The following is a 24907-nucleotide window of genomic DNA, read 5'->3' as shown; positions in this document are numbered from 1 at the left end:
AACAAGAAGCAGAGCCAGGCTGACGTTTATGAATTGGTAGTTGATTGCCTATAAAACCATTCATTATTTCTGACCAAGCACCTGGAAGAGAATAAAAAGGAACAGCACCAGCCACTGGATCCTGTAGGCTTGGCTGATGCTCCCAGGCAGGGAAGCAGAAGGGAAGTTGTGAACTGGAACATTGCAAAGGGACGTCACAAAAAACAACCCTTCCCCTCATCATTAGTGGCAGCCGAGCACAGGGCACATGGTGGGGTTGGAAATGGGAGTGTAAAACAGATGCCCAAGGCAGAGGTATTACTGCCCCTCCCATGGACCAAGTAGGTTGAAATGCTAAAAACAAACCCGCAGTGTCAGTGGGAGGGAGAAAGTTCAAGGAAATTTTTCTCCCATTAATAAGCAGAGGTGTGAGGGGGAGATGTCATTTTTATATCAATAGATAGCTAGGAAAGGAGGCCAGGCAGCAAACAGTCTCTGTTTTTTATTTCCCAGCTTTCCTGGGTGACAGGGAAAGACTCTTTTAGCACAAAAATTTCCAATATTATCTCAGCAATCAATCATGTACAAATGCACAGTTACAAAGTAAAACATAACTGGCCTGGCTTTTAAGATATTCAGTTTGACCTGGTTTTAGTAGTTTAATCATTATTAATAAATTAAACTGCTCTAGGGAATGGGCCATAGGATTAGGATATGATTCTCTGTATCATTAAAACTCAACTACAATGGCAAACACAGTTTCAGCCCATATCAGTTCACAATTTCCTGCACTTTGGGGGTTAACTCAGCCCTGGACCTGTCCATTACTGGCAGAGTGGCCACCTTGTTTTGGGAGGTTGGTAAACTTCACCTATAGGGGTGCCATGAGCAGGGCTGTGAGTTGATCCCAGGACCACAGAAGTGATGCTGCTCCTTTGGGTTTATTTGTATGGTATATATATATGGGGGTGAGAGCTACAGGAAGCCCAGCCTAGGGCCTCAGGCTGGAAGAGATGTTGTCTGCCATTGGATGTCTGTGCAGGGCCAGTTGATTTTGTGACCATGCTTTGTATGTGACAGTGTAAAAGCTCCTGGGGACAGCAGTGTTCCCAGGGAGGAGGCCAGTAGCTTTAGGTTGTCTGCCGGCCTGGGCAGCAGTTTCAGCTGAGCATGATTCGGGGAGACCAGAGGCTTTACTGTGCTGCAGGAGCAGGGGATGGTGTGTGACAGCTCAAATGTGGTGTATTTTTGACCTGGAAAAACAGTTGGTTTTCCAACTAGTTACCTCTTAAAATGAAGACTCCTTACAAGTGTCCCTATGTAGCAGATCATCCCTACTCAGAATGGTTAAAGGGTGAATCTTCCTCCTACCAAAGCAAATCCTAAAGGATGCGAGTTCATTCTTTCCCGGAGCTGCTTTTGGAAGAGGAGGGGAGGGGAGCAGAAGTGGGGGAGGTGGTTAACAGTTACTCTACTGTGTCCTGACATTAGGCGAGCTGCAAAAATGCTCCCAGTGTATCAGGTAGTGTGAAGTGCCAGCCCTTTGCTGGAGCACAGAGAGCAAGTCTGCTGCAGAGCCTTAAATACTTTCCATCCCGACTACCTTCGCTTAACGCCTTTCAGCAGAGTTGGCAGGAAGGTTGTTTTTGTGTAGTCTCTCACCTCTCCCAGCAGCCTGGCTGACAGCGCCTGTGCTGCACTGTGCTCAGGGATTGTACGTTGCAATGGGAGTAGGAGCCTCAGATCCTCTGACTGATATGCTGGGAAAGGCGTATATGAGGATTACACACAGGCTTTGCGCGACGGACCCAAGAGGAGCACATCCCCACCGGACGGAGTCAGAGTAGCTCTGTTGCAGCTGGAGTCACAGATGCAAAAGGCTGACTTTTAAGTCTTTCATAGAAAAAGAGTTTGGCGCTTACTGGAGTTTGCTGAGCATCAGCGAGAGATTTGGCCCAAGCCTTGACACTTTGGTCTTGGATGGTGCTTCCCCACTCTACAGAGAGATGGTACCTGTCGCGGAGGCAAGTCACAGTGAAATATGGAGCACAGACTGGGTTTTGAAATGCTCACTTAGGAGGTTGGTTTTGTTTTGCTTTTAGTCTCCAGTTAGACAGAAAGGCCAAGAAACGAGAGAAGGAATGGGAAAACCTGCAACGATATTAAGTTATGTTTAGCGAAGAACTTCTGTCTGTTTTTAAAGGCAGAGCAAGACCAGCATTTTATCTTTAAGCCAATCGCCGCCACAAATCTAGAAAGGGGCATCTTTACAGATGTGCTGAGCCCTTTCAGAGGGTGATTGTACGGTATCGCTGTTGCGGTCGTATGGTATTGCTGTCGAGGCTCTGCTAATTGTATTTCTTTAGCTTCTGTAATTTTAGCAGGAAGGGCCCAGGCAGCCAGGCAGCGTTGTTGGGGGTGGCGAGGAGAAATAACCTGATGAATTTTCAATCAGCTCAACTCACTCAGATATTCTCGCTGTTAACTTTTGGGGTCAATAATAAATATTAAAACCTGTAGATTTAATAAGTCAATGTAGGTGTTCGGTGCCTTTTGAGACCACTTTATCTTTCCATCAAAGATGAAACAAGCTTCTCAAATGAATAAAAAATAGGGCCTCAAGTGATTACAAGTGAGAGCAATTTGGGCTTCTCTCTCAGAACCTGGCAGTAGGCGCTTTTGAGCCTCTTTTGACTGCCTAGACGTTCTGCATTAGCACTGCTCTTGCTGTTATATTTTTAGGTAAATATTTTCAACTTGTGTGTACAGACCTTCAGGAACAGTGTTTGCTGCCACTCCAGGCTTGAGGGACGATGCAGGTCTGGATCCCACCAGGCTCTGTTGAGTCTGATTTGCGTTGCAAGTCTAGTTTTCCTTGGTGCTTGCTATAATCTCCTCAAGTTCAAAGAGCGCTTAGCTGCTTGTCTTTGTCAAAAACCCTGTTGGAGATCTTTTATGTCGAAGATGTAGGATTTCTCCGCATGACTTTGATTATTTATTCATTCCACTTCTCTGGTATATGATAGCGCTGATATCATGAAGACCCCTTGTCTTGCACTGCTCTTGCTCTGAAATTCATGGAGATTTAGTGCCTTTGAAATTGTTTTAAAAGGGAAGGAAAAGTTTTTGAAGTCCCTTTTTTTTTCTTCTATTCCCCATAACAGTGCCGCAGCACATTTTTCCGGCCTTCCACGCTCCTTTGCCAATTGACATGCGCCACCAGGAAGGACGATACCATTACGAACCTCACTCTATCCACGCTATCCACGGGTAAGTCTTGCACCTCCACTTCCATGCTTTGCTAAAGTGTCAGCCACATGCAGTATGCAGAATCCCACTGCTAAAGTCCCAGGGACTTATTGTCCTTCTGGCAAGCTGGCCGTACTGGCCACCCTCCACCTCATTGTCCCCATCCAGTGACAATACTGACCTCCCTGGCAGGAATGCTTTACAGCTCTGTTAAGCCTATAGAAGTGCCCTATAGCAGCAGGATGGGAGTACAGGGCTTCTTTGTTGTTATCCAACTCAGGTCCCAGGAACAGGCTTGACTTGTGTTTTTGCACCCGCCGTGTTTCTCACATCATGCCTTGCCTGGGTCATTTCTGTCACCGTTTTGGCAAAGACCCAAGCACCGGTCCCTCCCTTTGGAGACCTTGTGTACCATTCCTCCCTGCCTGCCAGCTCTGAGGACAGTGGCAAAAGGCTGCCAGGAATGCCATAATTCAGTTTGATTTCACTGGACAACGTCCCAAATGGGCTGGGCAGTGTTTTCTAAAATGTGGTAAGAAGCCAGGTTCTCATGTGGGTGTCCACTCCGGAGGGGCAGGACTCTGGGTTTTGGTGGTGGCCTTCTCATGAAAGCCTTGCCTCCCCAGGGCACCTGATGGGCAGCAAGCACAGGTGCCGGTCAGGACCTGTACCCTGAGAGGGTGATTCATGACAGGTCAATAGTCCTTGATGTCTTGAAGGAGATGTTTATGGAGAGATCTGGGTTCACCTCCTGTAAGCTTTGAACAGGGCAAGGAAAATGGAGCCAGCAGAGATGTGTGCAGAGGTTGTAATGACCATGTGGCTGGAAGGGTTTCTTCTTGTCTCTGAAATGCACCATCCCCATGGGAGATGAGGAGCAATGTAATGGGGTTGGTGGTCCCACAGCCATCCCAAAATCCTTCAACTCGCAGCTGTAATGCAGTGCCCAGACATCTGGTGAGGGACAGGTCCCAGAGCACTTGGCGTAGGGGAACCAGTAAGGACTGGAAACCTTTTGTAAGTAGAGCAAGGGAAGAACAACTAGGACTCATCACTTACAAAACTCTCCTTTGGTCCTCTGGAGTCCTATTGTGGCTTCACTGTCCGGCCAGTGCTCACCCAGCTTTGCCGCGGCTACTTGTACTTTTTCTGGATAGGTGTGAGCAGGGGAACAGTCCCTCGGCGGCAAGTAATGCAGACAGCAGCAGCCAGGAGATCTGTGGAGTCCCACAGCTACCAGGGCTTTATTCCGCTTCCAAAATACTGCAGGAAATAAATGATAGGACACTCCCCTGGATCCTAGCAGAAGACAAGTCATTGTCTTTTTGGCTGTCAGTCAGTTTGACTGGATGTTTGAAGGGGCAGAGCAGCTCCTTACATACAGAGTGCGAAAGAGAAATGACAGAGCAGGTTGGTAACATGGGAATTGGGGGGGGATAAGAGAGATGAATGAAATAGTTCTGATCTTGCATGCAAGTACATGCAAAAATTGTAGAAAAAGATAGAATAATAAAGCAACATAATAGGAGACAGTTAATAAAGCAGAGCTCTGGCTAATAAAGCACGTACTGACTTCTGAAAGGGGTAGTATTAAAATCAGTGGTTAGAAGAGAGGGTAGCAGATGTTCTGGTGTTTGTCACACGTTATTTGTGTGCTCAGAGCTCCCCTTCACTCCTCATGAGAAGCACTGGATGTACTTTATCCGATGCTATGTACCTGTGAATCATATTCCCAGTAAGGGGAGCCAGTATTTTATTTTATCTTTTCTAAGTTTTCCAGCTCTCAACCCTGGCCAATGTATAGCACTGGCAGATCAGGCTTTAGTTCATCTGCACCAATATTAATAATCTGTTGTGTTAGCAGTGATCACATTTGTCTATCAGTGGACCAAGTATCCTGCTTAGTATTTGGGTACAGTTGTTGGCAAATAACTATTTGCAAACAACTATTGCCTTTCTTCTTTGTGATTCCTCACCTTCCCAGCAGCTCCTCTCACAAAACCAACTTGCAGGGTACTGGAGAGAAAACTTGGTTGTGAGTCTTAGAAGAGGAAACATAATCTTCTTTACAACTACCTGGGCACTACCCTGAAAGGTGCCTTTGTGGCTGGTGAAGCACTAAAGCTGAGTAGCCAAGTACTTCTTGGCTGTGGTTGTTTTTTAGGGTCAAGGGAACGCCACTTCTGTTTGACTATTTTCCAAATGCCCTGTGCTATGGCACAACCACATTGGGAGAATTCTCAGCAGCTGTGGAGTTAGTCTCTCAATCATTTTTCCTCTTTAAATTTTATCTGCAACTATCTTAACCTCATGTCCTGCCCTTTACTGCTCTAGTGTTTATTCTTCTTTTCTTTTGTCTTTCTTCTCTCTCGTCCAGTCTCTGGAGGTTATAACATAGCACTCACCCTCCTTGCTGGAGGATCTCCAATGTGAAATCATCCAGAGCATGGTGGTAGAGCTGGGCTAGAACATACTTAGTGGTTGCATGGCTCGTATTCGGTAGAGTGGGTGGACTTTGCGGAGACAGTTGAGCCTCCAGAAATTGTACTCCATGTGATGGTGCAGAAATCAATCCTTCTTGTTTTAAAAGCAGACAACACGTAAAAAAAAAGAAAAAAGAACACATACATATTTTCACTCTAGAAAATTGTGGCAAATGTTTGGAAGAAAAATTGTGTCACTGCGTTTTGGCTTTATGATTAATGTGATCGGTGCCTGACAGAGAGTCCCCAATTCATCAAGTCCATATTCTAGCCGTCTGCTGTCTTGACGGTACCAAATTTATCTAATTATGTGAACATTGCACAGCAAATTAAGTGCAGTCTCATTTGTTGCTAACTATGGGGTCTTATTATCTGCCTACTGCATTATGTCAAAGGTTTGTTTCCTGATTGCTCGATGTGACATGTCAGTGCATTCCCCTTCATCACTGTTTGCATTTGGCCTAATGAGAACATACATTATTTTTCTTCACTGGAGGGAACTCCAGTTGCAAGGCTCTCTTGAGCAGGACCACCTGTGGGACCCTTTTCTTGGGAACGTAGATAGGAATGTGGAAAACTGAAGTAATAAAAGACCCGTGTGCCAAGATGGGCCTGAAAGACTTGCTGCATTTCTCTTCAGTGTTGTCATTCCTTCTGTCTCAGTGATATCGCTGTTAAGTAGCATGACAAATAATTTTCGGGACTTGAGTCTTCTTTCAAATCACTGAGGATTTATTATGTACATCCAGAAGCAGATTTTGTTGGTGTTTCCTTGAAGTATACTTTTTTGATTTTTTTCAGGGTGTCGTTCCAGTGTTTCTGCAGTCCTTAGGACAACCTACTTTTCTGTACAACTTTTCTGTTGTTTTTACTTATTTGGTGGTGCATTTTTGGACATCTTTCATTTTTGGACTTTTTTTTGGCATCAATAATAATTTGACAGAATCATGGTGCTTGCTTGGCTTGTCTAGAAAAATAAAGTACCTCGTTCAAATGATCCTTGAGCTCTCCGCAGGCTCTGTGGAAGAGCAGTGGTGGATGTTACATTTGTTTTCTGCATGCAGCTTTTATTGATTTGTCAGAATTTCACTCTTTACCACTGGTTGTAGGTAGAACATAGGTCAGCGCTCTTGGAGGGAAAGTCATCAGCCAGGGTGTGTCTGCAGGTCCAAAGCTGAACCAGAGAAATTCACTTTATAAGATTTAACAGGTTCTTTTAAAACAAAAAGGATACTTTGTATTTTAGTGAACTTCTTCAGAAAAACCCTATTCCACTGGGGCCTGGTCTCTGCAATAACTCCCATCTACTTTAAACTAAGGGGACTCAGTGTCAGCTTTGCAAGACCAAGCCCTTGACTCTAGAGGAAAGCTGCTGGCAGATATCAGAGGTGATTACTGATAGCTCCCCTGCACTCCCCACTGTTTGGTGTGCTCAGCTACACTCAACTTTTTTTTTTAAAGCACAACAAAAATAGCTAAAAACTACTTAGCTCAGCTTAAAAGTCCCTGCCAATGCAAGAGCCTTCGGGGCTAACCCTTGTAAACAGCATGCCTAGGCTTGACTCAGCAAGCAGCTTTTTAACAGTAGCTCCTAAACTGTGGTTAAAACCCATCAGGCATTATGCAGTGTAACAAACAAAAGCAACCTTGTTTTTCTACCAACATCCTGGTTTTAGGATGCAGTTCTGACATTATTTATTAACAAAATATTGTTGTTGCTCTTCTGTCCACAAATAAAAATAGTAAAAAAAACCCCATAGCTGATAATCACAAATTCCATGGCTTTCATGAGGAGTGAATTGTCCCAAAGACCTAAACATAGAGAAGATTCCATCTCCATGATAACGTGGAGTTGCCCTTAATTTCCCTCTGGTAGGGATTTTATCTCATTTAATCAGGGATCTTCTTCCATTTCCCTGAGATCTTATTATATTACAGATTTTCCCTGATATCCAGCCTACACTTTTTTTCTTTATCTGATCCTGTTACCCCTCCTTGTTGAAGTTTGTTTTGTTTTTACTGTGTTAAAAATTACAGAATACCTTTTCAGGACCAGTTCCAATGCTCCCGAGCTGTTTAGGCAGGCAAGGTGACTGTTGAACTTTTCATCATAACAAGACCATGTCTCAAGTGTTTACAAATTTGCCAAATTTAATGTCGAGCCCAAGATTTTCCATGTTGAATATCTGTTTCAGGCTGGTCTTCTCTTTCCTTTGTTGTTTTTTGTGAGATTCAGCCAAGGGAGGCCAAGTGAGGTTAAGGGAAAATATGTTGTTTAACCATACAAAAAATAATCATCATCATCTTATAACTGCTTTTAGAAACACTAGTGTCTCTTACTTTAGAGTTGGAATTTGTTATTGTCACAGATGTGCCTTTTGCTGTTCCCATTCTACAAAAACACACACAAACCCCCATCAATTTTGGCGGATAGAAATCCTTTGAAAAATCTCCCTTCCAATGCACACAGTGAAGGCGTGTTGGAGTTTTGCAGTGAAATTTTCTGAGTGCCCTGTGGCCCTGACCACGCTTCAGATGAGCCTTGCCAGGGCTTACCTGATGGTGCTCCTCATTTTCTGTTGGGGCCTCTTTGTCATCCCCTCCACACAGGGGGATTCATGGCTCCATGGCAGAGAGGAGCTGTTTGCACCGCTCTTGGACCCGCTTTTGTATATTATTGGGCATGCATAAAGTGCCTTCAGTTAGCCTCCATGGGACACAGCTCCCACGAGGCAGCAGCTGGGATCCTGTCAGGCAGTTTGGGATGGGACCCCTGGTAGTGGTTGTTCCTGCAGCAAGGATGCCACTCGTCTGAGCCACAGAATGTACACACCAATAAAACCTGTGTGTTTTCATATTTACTTTGCTACTGGAGTAGAAAATCTTTGGCAGGCCGTGATTGATGGTTCTGTGCTGCTTAGGAGACAGAGCGAGCTCCCTTCGGAGTCAAAGCAAACAGCTGCTCAGAGAGGCCTTCTTATGTGTTTTGCAAAGTTTTACGACTTTCACCAAATAGATACATTGCTCATTTGGGAAACAGGTTTGGGGGCTCCCACATCCAATTTATTTTGTCCCCTTCTTTCCCACATGCTTATTTTATTTATTTAAGAAAATAAGAATGTGTGAGTTTTCAATGGTTTGCAGAGACTGGTCCCCTCCAGAAGGCTGGTTCAAACCTCTGTAATTAGCAGGAGTGTGTTGCTTTTAGGTGGCTCTTTGGTAACATACATGAGGTGATTTGGGGGATTGTCAATACCAGGATTAATACTTGATGGTCACTTGATCCATCTCCAGGAGACCACAAATTAAATACTGGGCTGCTGCTGTCATGCTTTGGGAGCTGGAAAAATTACTTTAATTCCATCTGTGCTTTATTTTTCCCATCTCTAAAATGCCATCATGGCATTCTGATGTCTTGAGAGCTAAGCAAAGTCAGGTAGTCTGCGACTCCTTTGGCTTCCCAGATTGGGCTTGTAGCATGTTTTCAGACATCAGGAAGGAAGTCCACAGTGCTGCCTACCTGTGCAGAAACTGAGAAGGTACACACTTAGCATGTTCTGGCCTCACTGGGAGGACAGGCTGATCAGGTCTTTTGAAAATGGGGCAGACATAATCCAAAGCACTCATCAGGAATAGAATGTTTCTGTAGGCTTTTCCAATCTGATAAACTATTCTACAGAAAAAAAAAAAACCAAACAAAAACAAACAAACAGAAAACAAAACAAAACAAAACCAACCAAACACAAAACCCCACAGCTTTCTCTTTTGAACCCTGTTAACAGTTTTCAAGCATATTCCATTATGGGAGAAATCTGCACATCTATGCCATTCCTTAAATTCAGGGTATTTTCGTCATGTGTGTTTAGATAAACAGCTGTCAGAATACTTTGAATGACTCAAACCTGAAGTCCAGAGTGACTTCAGGGTTCAGAGTCTCTAAACTATGCAATGAAACACAGATCGGACTTAGAAACATTTGGGCTGGATTCAGATGCTGAACGCTGGTGACATTGAACTGGAGTGAAGGGCCTCGGTGAGCTCAGATGGAGTTGTGCCCACTAGTACTTAGTGAAGATCTGGGCCACCAAGTTACTGGTGCTGTGAAAAACTGCAGCTCTAATTTAGCCTAATCACCACCAGAAGTGTAAAAATGGCTAAGACATTTTAGTATTGAGAACAAAAGCATGATCTTTGAGGTCTTTTATGTAAACCTCTGGCATGTGTTCATTTAATATGATGTCACTCTATAATCCACCATTGCTTTTAAATGTCATTCTCAGAGCTTCATGTCAGCGAGTCTTAAGTGATAATCCCTTTGCTTACCTCACTTTATAGTAGATTAAAAGTGACTTCATGCTTCCACCTTATCCGCTGTTAAGCTTGTGCTTTAGAAAAAAAATTATTTGAACTCACTTCTCCTGCTGCTTTCTAAAGAGTTTCTAAACAGAGAGTGTGTGTCTTTCAGAAGCTATCTCAATAGGATTGCCCGTTCTCCATTGCTTTCAGCATCTGTGAAAATGGATAAATGTTCAGTGCCAACTTCCTGCCCTTTTAAACTCCAGTGTTCTGAATTTGTTTCTCAAGTTTTCTCTCAGCTAAATGGAGACCACTGCCCCTCCTGGCCTCTTCTTTTTCTTAATCCTAAATAAATCCCCTCTCTAGATGACATTTCACCTCTCACCAGCTTCTTACAGTCATGAAGACGAGATGATGGAACCTGTTGTGGTGTTTTGCTTCTCTGTAGCACATTCTGTTGTACAGCACAGGAGTGTGTGGGTTCCCCCTTTCTGGTCTTGTATCTCTTGGTTGAACTTTTACTCTATCCTGTAGCAAATCCTCTCTCAGTATATAAAGATCTCCATACAGTTCACCATTCTGGTCCACCTTCCGTTTTTTCTCCCCCTGAATTTCACCCTCCTGCTCCTAGCACACCTCCTTGTGTAACACATCCCACCAGATATTTGCTGCATGTTGTCATATCCTTCCTCCCTTCTCTGGCCAGGCTGCAGCCTGCAGCATATAGTCGAATATCAGTCTGCTCAACCTCCTCATTTTCACTGCATTTCTCTGAAATCCTTCCAGTGTGTGTGAAGATAAATGGCCAAACCTCATCCATCCCATTGGCCTGTGGAATGAAGCCTGTGGCACATCCCTTTTCAGGTGCTAGTTAATCTGTATTCCCAGTTATCAGTGGCCAAGGGGAACAAATCACACAAGGTGCTGAGAGATAAAAACTAATGGTAGGAATGCTGGCTTGTGATACTGGCCAAAAAAATGTAGGATTTTTAATGTCCATACTGAGCGGAAATTTTCAAATCTCATCCAAAAGTTCCCCCCACGCAGCAAAGAGCAGAGAAGTCAATTTACCCTGGATGGATGAAGGACTGAGTCAACTCTGCTGGGATTAGAACATGTGGTTCGAGGGATCCTAGGTATTTTGGGTCTGATTCTCGGACCACCCAGATGGCTGGGGGAAAGTTAAAAAAAATAATACTAATAAAAAAAAGGACCCTATTTGGCAGAACTCTGGATTTGCGTACCCTGCATGGAGCTGACGCCGTACAGACACATCTGCACAAACCAAAGGGCAGAACTGGGTGCTGTTACTCTGGCAAATCTCAGATCTGCACAGCACTCCTGTGGGAGTGCGTGCATTTAAGTGGGCTTTCTAAATCCCTGGCTTTGACACTAAACCACGTATGCATGTTCTTCTTCTGTGTGCCAGACCATTTTGAGAATTTGTGATTTTACACAATTTTCTGCCCTGGAGGCTTTTCTTTCCCATTCTTTTATGTTTCACCAGTGATATTAAATAGACAACTAACAGATAAAATTTAGAGCATTCTCAAGGGTCAAATTTTTAAAGGTCTCTGTGTTATTTTAGATCATAAATCTCATTGTATTGGGTCTGGCTAACAATATTTGAGAGTGAGTGTTGTAGGTTTCCAAATACTGTTGACTCTTAGAGCTGGCTTGTCAAGTGCTAGTAATGCAAAGCCTCAGTGGGTTTTTCAAACATCACAGTTTATGTCAAACTCCTTCAGCCTCCGTTGAAACTCAGGACACTAAAGCCAACTCTACTAAAGGAGTTAAGTACCTAAAAATTAATAGAATGGATGGAGTGGACTTAAAAAACACAAACATGTTAATGAGATGGCTTGTGCATGCTTGGAATCCTGCAAGCATGTCCAGGTTACGCAGTTCCTGTAGGACCAATGGGTATGTTTTCTGCCTTGTCTCCTCTCTTTTGTTGGAGCAAATGGCAAACATGCACATGGCAAATCTTGTGGGAGGATGTGCTATGGAAAAAAACCATATTCAAGGTTTAGATGATATCAGCTGGCCGTGCTCCACTTCAAGAGCAAGTTTACTGCATTCCCTGCACTCACTTTGTTGGTATGTGGGGGGTTGGTTTTTGATAGAATTGATAGTGGTAGCTGATAGTGAATCAGGAGAATGTGAACCTTTTGATGATTTTTTTAAGCTGATACTTGGGGGGGGGGACACCTTAGAGCATGGTAGGAGCTATGGCATGAGCTGATGATGCAGGGGGTTACACAGAAAGTAGTCTAGGCTAGAGAACCATTTTAAAGCCTCTTCCTATTTAGGAAAACATGTAAGTATATGCTTAATTAGAAATGCCTGTTTAGGTCTATTGACTTCATTTTCACATACTGTCCTGAAAAGAGGTGTTCTTCTGAAGATAACATAGGATAAATGGTACTAAATCCTGCTTGTGTATTTCTGCTGTAAAAATAGTTTGCATTAGCAATTTTTCTTGTGCTGATCTGAACCTGGTTGTTGACTTCAGACCTGTTACAGTAATGGATTATTTGCCAGCATTTTCATGAAAGGCTTCACTTCAGTTATGTTTCTTTAGATAATTTTTGCGAAGTAGAAACCAAGGTCCAATGAAGAGGGACTCTAGAGCTGTGGTGGTTACTTCCCCATAGTATTGCTGGGAGTCCAGCATCATCACAGAGATCCCAAAACTGGAGTCAAACAGGCCAATTTGGAGGAGCCTAACCACCAAGTTACTGTGTGGACAAAATGTCCCTGTGTTTGCTTCCTAGGAAGAGCAAATTTTCAAGGAATTAGCGGTGTTTGAGGTGCTCCATTGGTCAGGTCAGACTGTGTTGGTCGTGCTTGTTTGAAAAGACCCTCAGGGAGCCAATCATGTTTTTAGTTCTTTGGGAGTAACTGAAATGAGATCTTTGCTGCTGTATTACCCTGATCACAAGGCACGCATTTTGTGACGGCATCTCTTGGGGATCACAGTACAGCATGAGAATTAGTTTGTTGTAGGAACCATGTCAGGGTGAATAATTCTATAATCTGTAGACCAGTGAGAAAGATTTTGCAGTTTGTTCCCAGGGGAGAAATTATATAAAAGTTATTTCTAGTTTTTCCTTTTTTTCCTAGTCCTCCAGCCCAGCTGATATCTCTGTAAGAAGTATTGCTAGGAACTGAAGAACACTGGGGCATCTGCAAAATTTTATCCAGTACGTGTTAATGCTTGGTTATTACCTTTTTGTATATTGTTTCCAGTAGAAGTCTCTAAACAGAGAAGTAGTCATAATGAAATCAGTGTCAGCAGACCCCAAACCACTTTATTCACTTGAAAAAATAGTAAAGTTCCAACGTCCAAATAGATTTCTGTCCATCTTTGGAAAAGGTATTGTACATGCACACATAACCAAGCCAATTTTTAGGCTAAGTTAGAGAAATTCAAACCCTCCCTCAGGGGATGTGATGACCAGAAAGTAAGAGACTAAAATGGAATTTAGCCAGTTTTAAAACCACGTCTTTTAAGAGTTCCACAGGACCTTTACAGAGGACAAATACACCGGCCTTTTGGGCTATAGCAGAGAGGAATGACAACCACTTCATATTCCTCACCAGAGCATCATCACATGGTGTTTCCTAATGAGTCAGAGGGAAAGGCACTCTCCCACCAACACCACTTCCTCTGTGTCCTGGGATTTTCTTTGCAAGTCATCAATTCAAGGCTTGGCTAGGTCTTGACCTCTCTTGGCATGTGAGATCTAAACCTGGTATGACTCCAGACTTCCCTCGACCGCGTCTGGTTTGAATCCTGTCAGTGCCCAGACGAGTGTTACCACAAGAATAAGAAACTCTTCAAAGAGTTGTTTGTTTGTTTGTTTGTTTTATGAGCAAACTTCTGCCAAATGTGAAGAAAGTAGGAACTCTGTGAGCTGTAACTTCTTTCCCTTCAAGTCCTGATGTGCTGATGGACCACAGGATCCTATCATCCTGGTGTCTCCTTGCTTGCAGAGCAGGATTCACATTTCTGGTGAATGGTGTGACAGATTCTGATAAGTATGGATGGTGAGCAGACTTAGGCTTTTCTGCACAGATGTCACATTGCTTCAGGTATGTCACTCTGGTGCAGCATACTGGGTGAATGACCTTTCCCAGGGTGACTCAGTGAGTAAATAGCACAAACTAAGGGATAGAAAATTCCTTGAGGTGCCTTGCACTGAAGAGTAGATTGTGCTTCCTCCTAAGATCTTGCACTAGGTGCAGTGGTTTCCTATCCCTTCATTTGGTTTTTGACTACATTGCCAAACTGGCCTTTTTCCAGGATCTGGTTGCTGTGATTGACTTAACTGCTTTGTGTTTCATAAACCCAACCCCAGCCCTTCCAGCCTCGTGTTCATTGGTGGCTTTTCTCCCAGGTAGGGCAATTTTGTGGTTCACATGCTCACCAGTGAAATGGCTGCAATCTGTGGATTTTCAGAGCAGTAAGGATTTGTGTGTACATGTGTTGTGTGTGTGTAGTCTTCCTTACTTACCAGTGCAAGGTCTCAGTCTAATCTCCTCCTCCTGTTATCATCCTCACTGGGTGAAAGCTAGGCTGAAAGTTAATCTCCTTGCCTACAGTGCATCATAGTCTGCACTCCCCTGATCAGATTTGAGTTTCAATTGAAAGAGCCACTGGCATCCAGGAACAAATATTTGATTAAAATGAAACTGTAGACTTTTAGAAGTTCTTCTTGAAGTCTGAAGGTAGAAGATGGAGATGGTGTAGCCAGGGAATCTGGTAAAAATCCATGGGTACAATAGCATGGGCTTCATTTGATGTTAATTTTTTGGCTCATGAAACTTTTCTCCTGTATCACTGAACAGCAGAATGAGAGTTTTCAAGTGGGACTTTTGTAATTAAAAGTTTATCTCGTACCAATAGGTCCTTATAACTCTTCTTGCACTTGCCCTGTCCCTCAGATGCTCTGTGACTGACCTTAGAAAATGGCCTGTGGATTCTTGTACCTTTTTTTTATTGGCTAGAAACTCTTTTATAGCAGGCATGAATGGTTGATTAATCCTTACAGCTTTCATGAGTACCAAATGTGTACTGCATGCTGGGTAAGAGAAATTATTTTCCTATTAGATTATGAACAGCTTTAAAACGTGTACTGTAATGTGATGTGCACAAAGGGAATTGTGAATTTTAGCAGTTCAGATCTGGATAGCTGGATTTCCTTGGTTACTAATAACACTACAGATTATTTAAACTGTAAAACATTTTAAAAATTCACATTATTTTCACCTATTACATCCTTTGCTTACTTTAACAAATCAAGCAGCAGATACAACTAAACAAAAAAACCCCAAAACATGCAAAGTGTAGGACCTTAAGTCCTTTTCAAAGTAAACTCAGAAGTATTTGATATCAAAATCCCATCAGCAACCTACTCCTGCAACTATGTGGGAGCTTACACCCCACTGAAGTCACTTTGGGCTGCAAAAGGTACTTGAAGGTGCAAAAAGATGACTGATGGGTCTTTCAAAAGCTGCTACCACGTGGAAAACCTCACTGTTGGGATTTCAGTTTAGCTTTGATTTCCAGGCTTGGTTTGTTTGCCACTGTGTTGTCTAAAACAGGTAAAGCAGTCCACTGCAACTGATTTCTCATTTCCAGACCACAGTACAATGGCCCTGTGTTTGCCTTTTCAAAAACCAGAGAGAAATGTTTAAATAATATTTTGTACTAAATTATTAAAATTGCTGCAAATGTTTTCATTAAAATTTGAGTATGTTTAATATCCCTTCTCTTGAATTTTAAATAGAACCAATACTTGGTGACTTAATTATCCAGCAATATCTCTTTTTTTAGTTTTTTGCCTTATATTAATAAAATGAGTGTATTTACATAGTTCCAACCTAAGCACATCTCGTTTTACTGAATAAGTGCATCATTTAAAGGGCACACAATGTTAACACCTTTTGGCTCACCTGAGGCTTTACATCATGCAACGTGCTAAATCCCATAATGAACCTTATCCTATGCAAAAAATAAATCACTTTCTCTATCCTTCCTTATAAAATGTTCAGAAAAACCCCACAACTCTCTAGTCATTTTAAACTGTCCCCATTGCATTGAGGTTTCATTCAGACTACCTAGAGTACCAAATCAGACAGACTTTGGCTGCTATTGTGGAAAGCAATGGCTATAACCTGTGAGTTGAGCACCTGCAGTTGACCATTCAAAGACAGCAGCTGTCTCTTCCTTGGCTCTGCATAGTTTGAGAGTGTGCAGAAACAGGGCTGGAGGTTTCATCCCTCTCACCACTTAAATACCTCAAGAGGAGCATGAAGTGGTGTTTGGTGAGATGCAAGAAGGGTGATTTTTGAGTTGTGGAGTGATGAGGATCCTCATGTTTCTCCTTCTGGGTCAGCAGTATGGACAATCACCAGAACTGTGAGCGTGAGTAGGATGTCTGGGGGCCTTTGCCAGCACTGATGCTGTAAAAAAACCCCTGCTTTTCAGGCAGCACCACAAATCGGGCTGCAGTTCCCTGGAAAGAGGAGGGTAAAGAGTGGCTGTGCGACAGATGCAACGTTTAAGGTCAGTTTGGGATAATTTAAGGATCAGCTAAGGACTGGAGATACTGAATTTCCTACTTTTACCCAGCTGAGCCTAGTGCCCAGTTTTAACCTGAGTTGAAGGAAGATCTGCTGTATCTAATATTGATGTGAGGCTCCATGCAGGCAGAGAGGCAGCAGAGAGCAGTGGCCAGGGCAAATGAGGCCATGGCACAGCCCTAAGGGCAGAAGGTACTGCAGGGGGGTGGTGTGGTGATGAGCTGTCTGTTCTCAGACCTCCTCTCCTGCCAGGCTGGAGAGCACCAGACCCACTGGACACCAGCACAGCCACGGCGGATGCGCAAGGGTGGCTTCTTTGACCTCGAAAGGCCATGTGTGTGTGTACATCACTCTCCAGCTACGATGACAACGGCTCTTTGAAATGCTTTTCTGCATTTGCATTTACAAAAGCTGGATAAGCCTTTTTTTAAAAAAATCTGATAAGTAGCAGGCAATTGAATTAACCACTGTTGACTGTATTGCTGTCTCTTAACAAACTCCATCTGTATGGTCTCCCTTTGTAGACACAATTTTATAACTTAATTTCCCTACCAAAACATCAGTGTTTACTTAGTAAGAAATCTGTTCTTTGTCAGCTTAAAACAGTGATTTCTTTATTACCACTCTGCGCAAGGAATGACAGCACGGAGTTGGCACTGGAGCAAGTCTGGTTGAGTCTACAGCGTTGTAATGGAAACAGGGTGAACTGAGGGTCAAGTATAATGGGATTTGTATACAGAAATGTGTCTGCATAAGGAATAGCTGCATGAGATAAGAGAATGAAAGATGAGGCCTGCAGGTCTCCCATTGCAGAGTGTTGGGAAGGAGGTATTGCTGTAGGTACACAGAGCTGCTGACATGGGAGATGGGGTTACCTCTGCGCCGACGTAGAGGAGTTGCCTAAAACACACATGCATCCAGCACTAGCTGACGTCAGTGAATGTTGGATGGATTGGGGCGGTGGTCAGGGATTACTCTAAGAATGTTTTGTGTGTAATTTTTATTGATTTTTGAGAAGCATGGGTCGATGAGGGGTTTTCAAGCTGTTACAGTCTATGGCCTCCCTAAAAATTTTCTAGCAGAGTTGTTAAATGTGGTATAGTGAATTTGGCTCATAAAAAGAGGCTTGCAGGGTTTTTTTGCTGTCTTTCACAGCCCCTGAAAGAGTTTTAGTGATTCCCAAGGGTTTTGCAAACCACAGGTTGAAAAGCACTAGTGTAAACTTTCAGCAGTAAACAGCTGGGGAACATCAGATCCCTATTCCTTCCTTGATAAATGTGTTCTATTTTCCTGTGCCATTGAAAAAATAGAAGAACAGGAGAGCAGCTGTAGTCAGTGATACCAACAGACCTGGGAGCAAAAGAGTGTTGGAAGAAAGGCTTTTCGGGTGGTTACATGGCGGATGAGATATAAAACACCTCATCTTTTTTACCATGAGATGATGATTTGGGGAGTGGGGGAAGCATCCTGGCTCCTTTGAAGCATGTTGAAGTTGTACAGTGCAGTGAGCAGTGCTGGGGTTTTGCCATAAGTCTGGGCTTCTGTTTATTGCATTTGCTTTCTCCTGCTATAGAGGCTTTCTCAGTCTTACATTTCAGGCTAGAGCTGGTAGAGAAATGCCAGTTGGTTATTGCAGTCACCTGGAGCGAGACTCTGCTTTCTCTGAACTATGTTCATCTTTTCCCTATGGAAAATTAAATCCTAGCTGGATGTTGCCCAGATTTTTAAAACATTTGTGTTTCATTCAGATTCCCTTTCTTTTTAATGATAAAAAAAAAAATAGAAAAGAAAAAAATAATAGGTTAAAATTAGAAGAAATTAAAGTTGAAGTGCTGATTTATTGTTAATTTTCTTATTTGTACAGAAAACTCCAGACACTTCCAAGCGAAAAGCTTGTTTGGAATAAAAAGGGTTTATTCCCTGCACTCCTATCAGTGAAAAACTTTTACCTAGTTCTGCTATTCACCCTATAATTGCTTGCTTTTCAGCATACTTGTAGCAAAGGAAAGGCTGGTTAGATCAGCCAGGCTGCTGGATCAGATCTTACATTACATCTTGAGCTCTTTGAGTGCCATTAGCATTTCCTTTTAGAAGTGAAGAAATATTGACAGTTTCGTAGGTTATCTCGCATTTTACTGCACGTTAGGGCACTTCAAAGTCTTTATGTAGTGATGGGAACTGTCATGAAGTAGATGTGAAAAGGGCCTTTGGTCCAACTAAACCTGTCAGCAAGAAGATTTAGGGCAGGTGGTTATTATTAGAAATCAATGTATTTATTATATATTGTTCAGGAATATTTCCCTTTGGAGGTTACTGTGAGTGCTGTTGCTGTTTAAAATGTGTCAAATGCCAGTAAAATTAATTCCTGCAGAAAACCCAGGGAGCCCCAACCAAAAGCTTTGTTATTATGGGAATGCACGTCTTTTCCTCCTTTGTGCTGTGATGCACCAGAGGCAGATACCTGGCGTGTGTGTGTGTGTGTGTGTGTGTGCGTGTGAGATGTATTTCTGTGCAGCTATCACAATCACCTCTATATACAGACAGAGCTCCTCTGACTGCTGTGTCTGGAAAGGCTTTGTAGAGATCTGTGCTGTACTTGTTCCCATTTTGTTTTATTCCCCTTTGTAAACTATGGCTTTTTGGTTACTTCCAGTTAGTTACGGCAGCTTGCTGCTGCTTAGAGCAAGCACATCATCTGTCCAAAGCCTGAACACCAGCGGTTTTCCCCTGCACTTTAGAAGAGAGAAGCAGGACTTTGCAGGTTTTTGTAATTAATTGGATGTAGGTTTTTGTTCCTTGGTGTCTTGTTTAGCTATAGAATTTAAGTTCTAGGACCTTGGATTATGGGAAGAGGGCATTCCCAATAGAAAAGAAGCATATTAGCAGAAGCATTAATGCTGGAAGTCACCGTCCTGGAACAAAGATTCATTTTCTGTTCACCCTGTGATTTACAGCACATTCCAACCAAGTGATTTGGCTATGGTCTTCTGGCATAACATTGTTTGCCCTTTCCCTGACATTTTGCATATAAAGAAAAGTTATGAGCTTCTTGGGCATTCAAGGTACCAGGAAATGCAGGAGTCTACCTAATTTGTTAACATGAAATTATAGATGTCAGACATAGACTCTGTTAGTTAACATTGGTTAGAGTAATGCTGCAGCCAGTTGATTGTATTACAGTCATGATGAAGAGGAATGGTCTTTTTTTGCTTTTCTGGGATATGACGGGTATGGAGCCAAGGCAGACTTAAAGTGTAATGAATGAATAAGCATTTTCTATGGTTTGCCTGACTCTTCCATGAGCTCCATTGCTGTGGTGTTGCTGCCACTGGCTTGTTCTCTCCTCAATGGGTTAGTGCTGGCATAACATGAAAAGAGGCTTTTCAGAAGTACTATAGGAATAGTCTTTTAAATGTTAAACCCTTCTGTAGCACTTGGATGTTATTACCTTTTAAGGGAGAGAAGCTGCCACCCAAAAGTAGCATAGGAAGAAGACACTGGGCAGGGATCAAAAATTCAGATTTCTTCCCCACAAACATGCACTTCCCATTTGTTTTCCCAAGCCCAGTGTCTTCACAGCTGCAAGCAAAGTATTCACGTGAAAGTGCTAATATCCTCAACATGTGTCCCAAGGGAAGACAATCAGATGCAGAGAAATGGCTGTGTCACATCTGACACATCTCTCCAACACCCATTTCCCACATCCCCACACCAATGTTCAATCCTCTCAGATCTCCCTCAGATCTGCCCTCAGGATCTGGTCCATATCTGCACCTCTCTGCATCTCTTTCCCTGCTGCTTCCCACCTTGCTTGCTCCTCCAGCTTACCATGCCACTGCCCAGCTTTCATCCCCTCCCAGCCCTGAGCCTGCAGTGTTTTGATACCCCAGCTCTTGAATTTAGTGACTACTGGAATCAAATTCTCATGTCTGTTGGTTTCAATCTGAAGCTTACATGCCTCCAGGTTTGCACTGCTCCTTAGCTTTGTCACTGAACTCCTTTTACTGGCTCCTGCACTTCTATCCATGCTTTCCTTTATGCCTTTTCTCTCACTTTCCTTCCCTCTCTCCCCCTCAGCTACCTTCCTTGAAGTTCCCCTTCTTAAAATATCCTGCTTCTCTGAAGGCTTTCATCATTAATCTCTCAAGAAACTATCTTAGAGACTCATCTGCTGTGCTTTGATTTATTCGTTGTGTGGTTTTTTTGGCGAGTATCTCACAAGAACTGAGCTGGTCATCCTTCTACCTCCATTGCTAAAGGAAAGCTTGTGTGAAACTTAAATTAAAAGATCATGTAAGTAAGATAATTGGATAAAAAAGGATATTAGGATCTGAAACAGAATGTTTACTTGCTTTGATGTGCTTTGGGAACATATGTCTGCACCATGGGTTGTGTGGCTGATTAAGTATAAAACAATACGAGAAAAAATCACCACTATTAAGCTTAAATCAAAGATCTCTCCCCAAGACACTAATTTGATTTGGGTTTGAAGGTCCCATATCAACCCTAATTTCTGCCTTTGATGTCTTGCTTCTTTGTATGTTGTATAGTGGAGGGCAACCTTACTTATAAAAATTTGCATTTTTTTTCCATTTTAAAAGCAAATATTGATATTGTTGTTGTGTTGCAGTTGTGGCTACAAATGTCAGCCAAAACTAGACCCGTGTTGTGGTAAATGCAGCATAAATGCAATAAAAAGCCATATGTGGTTAGGAGAGCTTTTAATCTGAGAACTAATTCCTGTACTCAAGCTCCCAACTTTGCTCCCTCCAGAAGTTGCCCTTGTCCCCTGAGGCTGCCAACAACCTGTGAGCTCAAAAACTTTGTTAACTTATGGTGGAACTTAGATGAAAAAAAGTTTCAAGCTCTAAACCAAAACACTTTTGATTTCATTGATTAAAAAATAATACTCATATACCAGGTGAAATCAAATCTTTTGTTTGATTGGTTCTTATGTTTAGATATTTTAGACCAAGGATTGAGGTCAGGTATGTTTGAAAATGAAATGGTCTTTCAAAAGGAAAAATAAAAGACTTTTACCTTTTTTTTTCACTTTTGAAACAAAAAAATTCTTATTCTTGCCTGGAACAAATATTTTAAATTTACCTCCTACACTAGAAGTTACACTAAGTCTTGAATATGTCTTTCTAAGGGATGGAAAAAAATTACACTAAGAAATTGTACCCGCCTTAGGTTATGATACTGTGTAGATGAAAAACAGAGGAGTCACACTGGAGACCCGTTCTTGTTGCTCCTGTCATCAGAGGCAGTTTCCTTTGGCTTCACTGGTGCAAGATTAGAGTTTATGTCATGACAACTACTATTGCCAATGGATTCAGAGTGGGATTTTTTGTACTTAAATCCTTTTCAAAGCAATACCCAAACAAATTCACAAATAAGGCATTTCGTATTCAGGGATCTGTGTCTGTTAAGATCCAATGGAATTACCACAGTTATGTAATCTGACACTGGCAATACTGGCTATAGGATTCACCTCTTTAACTTCTACAGTGGGAGAAATTACTATTTCATACTATTAAAACTTCAAACCTTGCAGTGAACTTGGAGCACTTTTAGAAAAACATCCATTTTTGTCATACAGTGTTACTGAATTTACCAGTTTCATAAACCCATCCAATGGGAACTTGCCCTTGCTGTTAAAAAATATCTTTTTAAATAGATTTTTTTATTGTTAAAAATCTTTTTTAAAATTACTTTTTATGCTTCCTGTGCCTCGAAGACATGTTTGAGGGGAAAAGAGAAAATAGAAACTGCGTGAACCATGCCCATTAAATTTCTGCAGGCAAGCTGTAACAATTTTTGTCCAGATTCACAGTCTTCATAACAGCTTCTTATAAGTGAGAGCATTAATTGCTGAATTAGCAAAGATAGGTCTGATTTGCTATATATTCATCTTTGTGAGTATGAGAAAAAAATTATTAACCTTATTTTAGAGCTGAGAAGATCCAGAGGAAAAAAAATAAAATTACTTGTGCTGAGCATCCCGGCAGGGGCAGGGGCTGGGAGTTATCAGTGATGTCTCTTGAGTCCCCATCCCCATCTCTTTGTAGTGGGACACATAAGCTGGCGTCTTCAATTCTACAGCCTTATATTCAAGCAGCAGGTCGCTTTACTGGATAATTATCAGCTTGTTGCAGTGCTGGGAGAGCTGGGAAGCACGAGTGATTCCCCATCGCCTCATTACCAGGCTGCCCTGCGCTCCCTGGCAGTGGCTGGGGGGAGAGAGGCAGCTGCGCAGCAGCTCTGTGCTGCTCCTTCCGTACATCCTCTGCTCTCAGAGCTGAAAAAATGGGAGGGAGGGAAATCTTTGTGAGTGATCAAATGCCATGTGAATTTGATAGTCGTGGCCCAGGTTTGACCTCTGAAAGGTACCTTGTTTTGAGGGACCTCGTGGGGTTTGATCCTGAGGGTACCGCACAACTGTTGCGACCTCTCGCCCTTCCTGTTGTAAGGGACTTTAAATCAGAAATAAACAGATGTGAAGTTAAGGGGCTGGTGAGAGCTGTTTAGACTGAATCATTTAGCATGAATCCTGAGGCACTTAAATTTTCCTGTTGAATACAGCTTTGGCATCCCATACATACAGTGTCTGCCATGAGAGCAGTCCATTTTTGGGGTACCTATATGACTCCCCTCCATCTCCTTCAAACCTTAGGTGGTATTCTGGGTACACAGTATTTGGAAAACTAGACCAGGAAGTTCTATTTAAAACAAAACAAAAGCAAAAGTTTTTATATGGGGTTTAGACAGGATTGTTGGCTTTAAAAGCTTTTTCTCTTGTAAGAAAACTCTACCAGGCTATGATACCCTGCTCTGTTTCTCTCTTCCATGTCTGTTTAGCAGCTCTGCGTTTTTTTATTGTACAACAAAACAATTGCCTTCAAGTGTCCATATTCCATTAAGCATATGGAAAAGTATTCAGCCCTTTGTTTTCAGCTGAATAAATTTATTTGTCACTTAAGTATTAATTTAGACTAGTCATGGGACATTAGTGCTGGCTAATTGTCCCCATTTTTCTGGGGTTTATTTAACTGATGGAGGTTATTTCAGAAATGTGCAACTTCTTTAACTGTTACATTCATTGCTGAGTGCCCCTTGCAGAGGTTGCAGGCTCACATGCAGCAGCGGCGAGATGTTACCACATCTCCACCACGCAAGATTTTGGGATTGCTGGTGCATGTCCACAGAGGGAGAGCAGGATGAGAAAAACTCACCCCAAGGCCCTGTTTGTAGCAGCCCGCACTGGTTTTGCCAGTCCCTGAGGTTTTGCCTTCCCAGGAGCCCCAGTTCCTCAGAGACAAGGCTGCTCCTCCACGATGGGACCACGAGGATTCTTTCTCAGCACTGCATCCAGCTGTGATGCATCGCACGCAGCACACACACACCTCCTGTGAGCAGTGGCATCAAAGACAAGCAACTGCCAAGCCCCAAGGGCACACACAGGGACACAGTGGTCTACCTCACTAAAACCACAGCTTGATGTCTTTTTGCCTTGGTTTTCAAAGGAAAACTGCCAGGTCCTTCCCCCAGACTTTGGGATGAGACTGCGGAGCTTCAGATGAGCTGTCGCTCCTTTCAGAAAAACCCAAGTGGCAGGAAAATTAAGCAGATCTCTTTTCCCCGGTGGAAGAACCATTAAGGAGCAACCAGGTCCTGGTAAACCACCAAAGTGTCCCACCAGCAGTGTGTGTCGTCTCAGATGCTGGTATCTCTCCTTTTGCTGACTGTGCTTCTCCACTGCCACATGTTACCACTGTCCCACAGTTCTGCTCTGCAGGCAACTGGAGCCAGGTAAATAGTGCAAGGATTTCTGCTCTCCAAGGGGAGTCATCCACTGCCCAGGTGGACCTACAGACCTGCTCTGTAAAGCCTTCAGCAGCTTGCATGCATCCAGCATCACCATGAGGCTCTGCAGCCCTTAGGTGGGATCAGGTAATGTCTCCCACACCTCAGTGTGGGAGACATGTCTCTGTTAGAGAGCAGCGAAGGAAAAACCTCTCCTGGGTGGGGAAGGAAATGAATCCAGACTCACGTGCTTCGTCAGAAATGCAAATTGCTCTACAAGTCCTGGGCATTAATTATAGAGCCTGGGCTTCTTGCTGGAGCCACAGGGAAAACAGGCCCCTGGTTCACGTTAAATTTAATGGCGTTTGGACACCCAATTCCCTTAGCCTATTTGAAAACCAGAATCCCACTTTCTAGAGAAATATATGTGGTCAGGTGAAATCCTTCATCCTACTGCAGATGGCAATGTTTTTACAGCACTGTTTTCAGCAAAGCCAGGAGCT

General features: G+C 42.8%; 1 protein-coding gene across 4 annotated transcripts in view; it reads left to right on the top strand.

The window, feature by feature from the left end:
* Positions 1-24907, top strand: part of GLI2 (GLI family zinc finger 2) — a 191430-nt gene that overhangs the window by 121329 nt on the left and 45194 nt on the right. For all 4 annotated transcript variants that reach the window (XR_007904456.1, XM_051786988.1, XM_051786987.1 and 1 more), the window contains exon 3: positions 3144-3249. Coding sequence is in view for 3 of the 4 variants with exons in the window: in XM_051786988.1 (XP_051642948.1) it covers positions 3144-3249 (106 nt within the window). In the remaining variant the exon portion in view is untranslated. The remainder of the gene's footprint in view (positions 1-3143; positions 3250-24907) is intronic.

The sequence above is a fragment of the Manacus candei genome, unplaced genomic scaffold (genome assembly GCF_025592945.1).
Source record: "Manacus candei isolate 608988 ecotype Guabito, Panama unplaced genomic scaffold, ASM2559294v1 h1tg000023l, whole genome shotgun sequence".
Lineage (NCBI taxonomy): Eukaryota > Metazoa > Chordata > Aves > Passeriformes > Pipridae > Manacus > Manacus candei.
The sequence above is the reverse complement of the archived record's forward strand: the minus strand, read 5'-3'. Positions and strand labels throughout refer to the sequence as shown.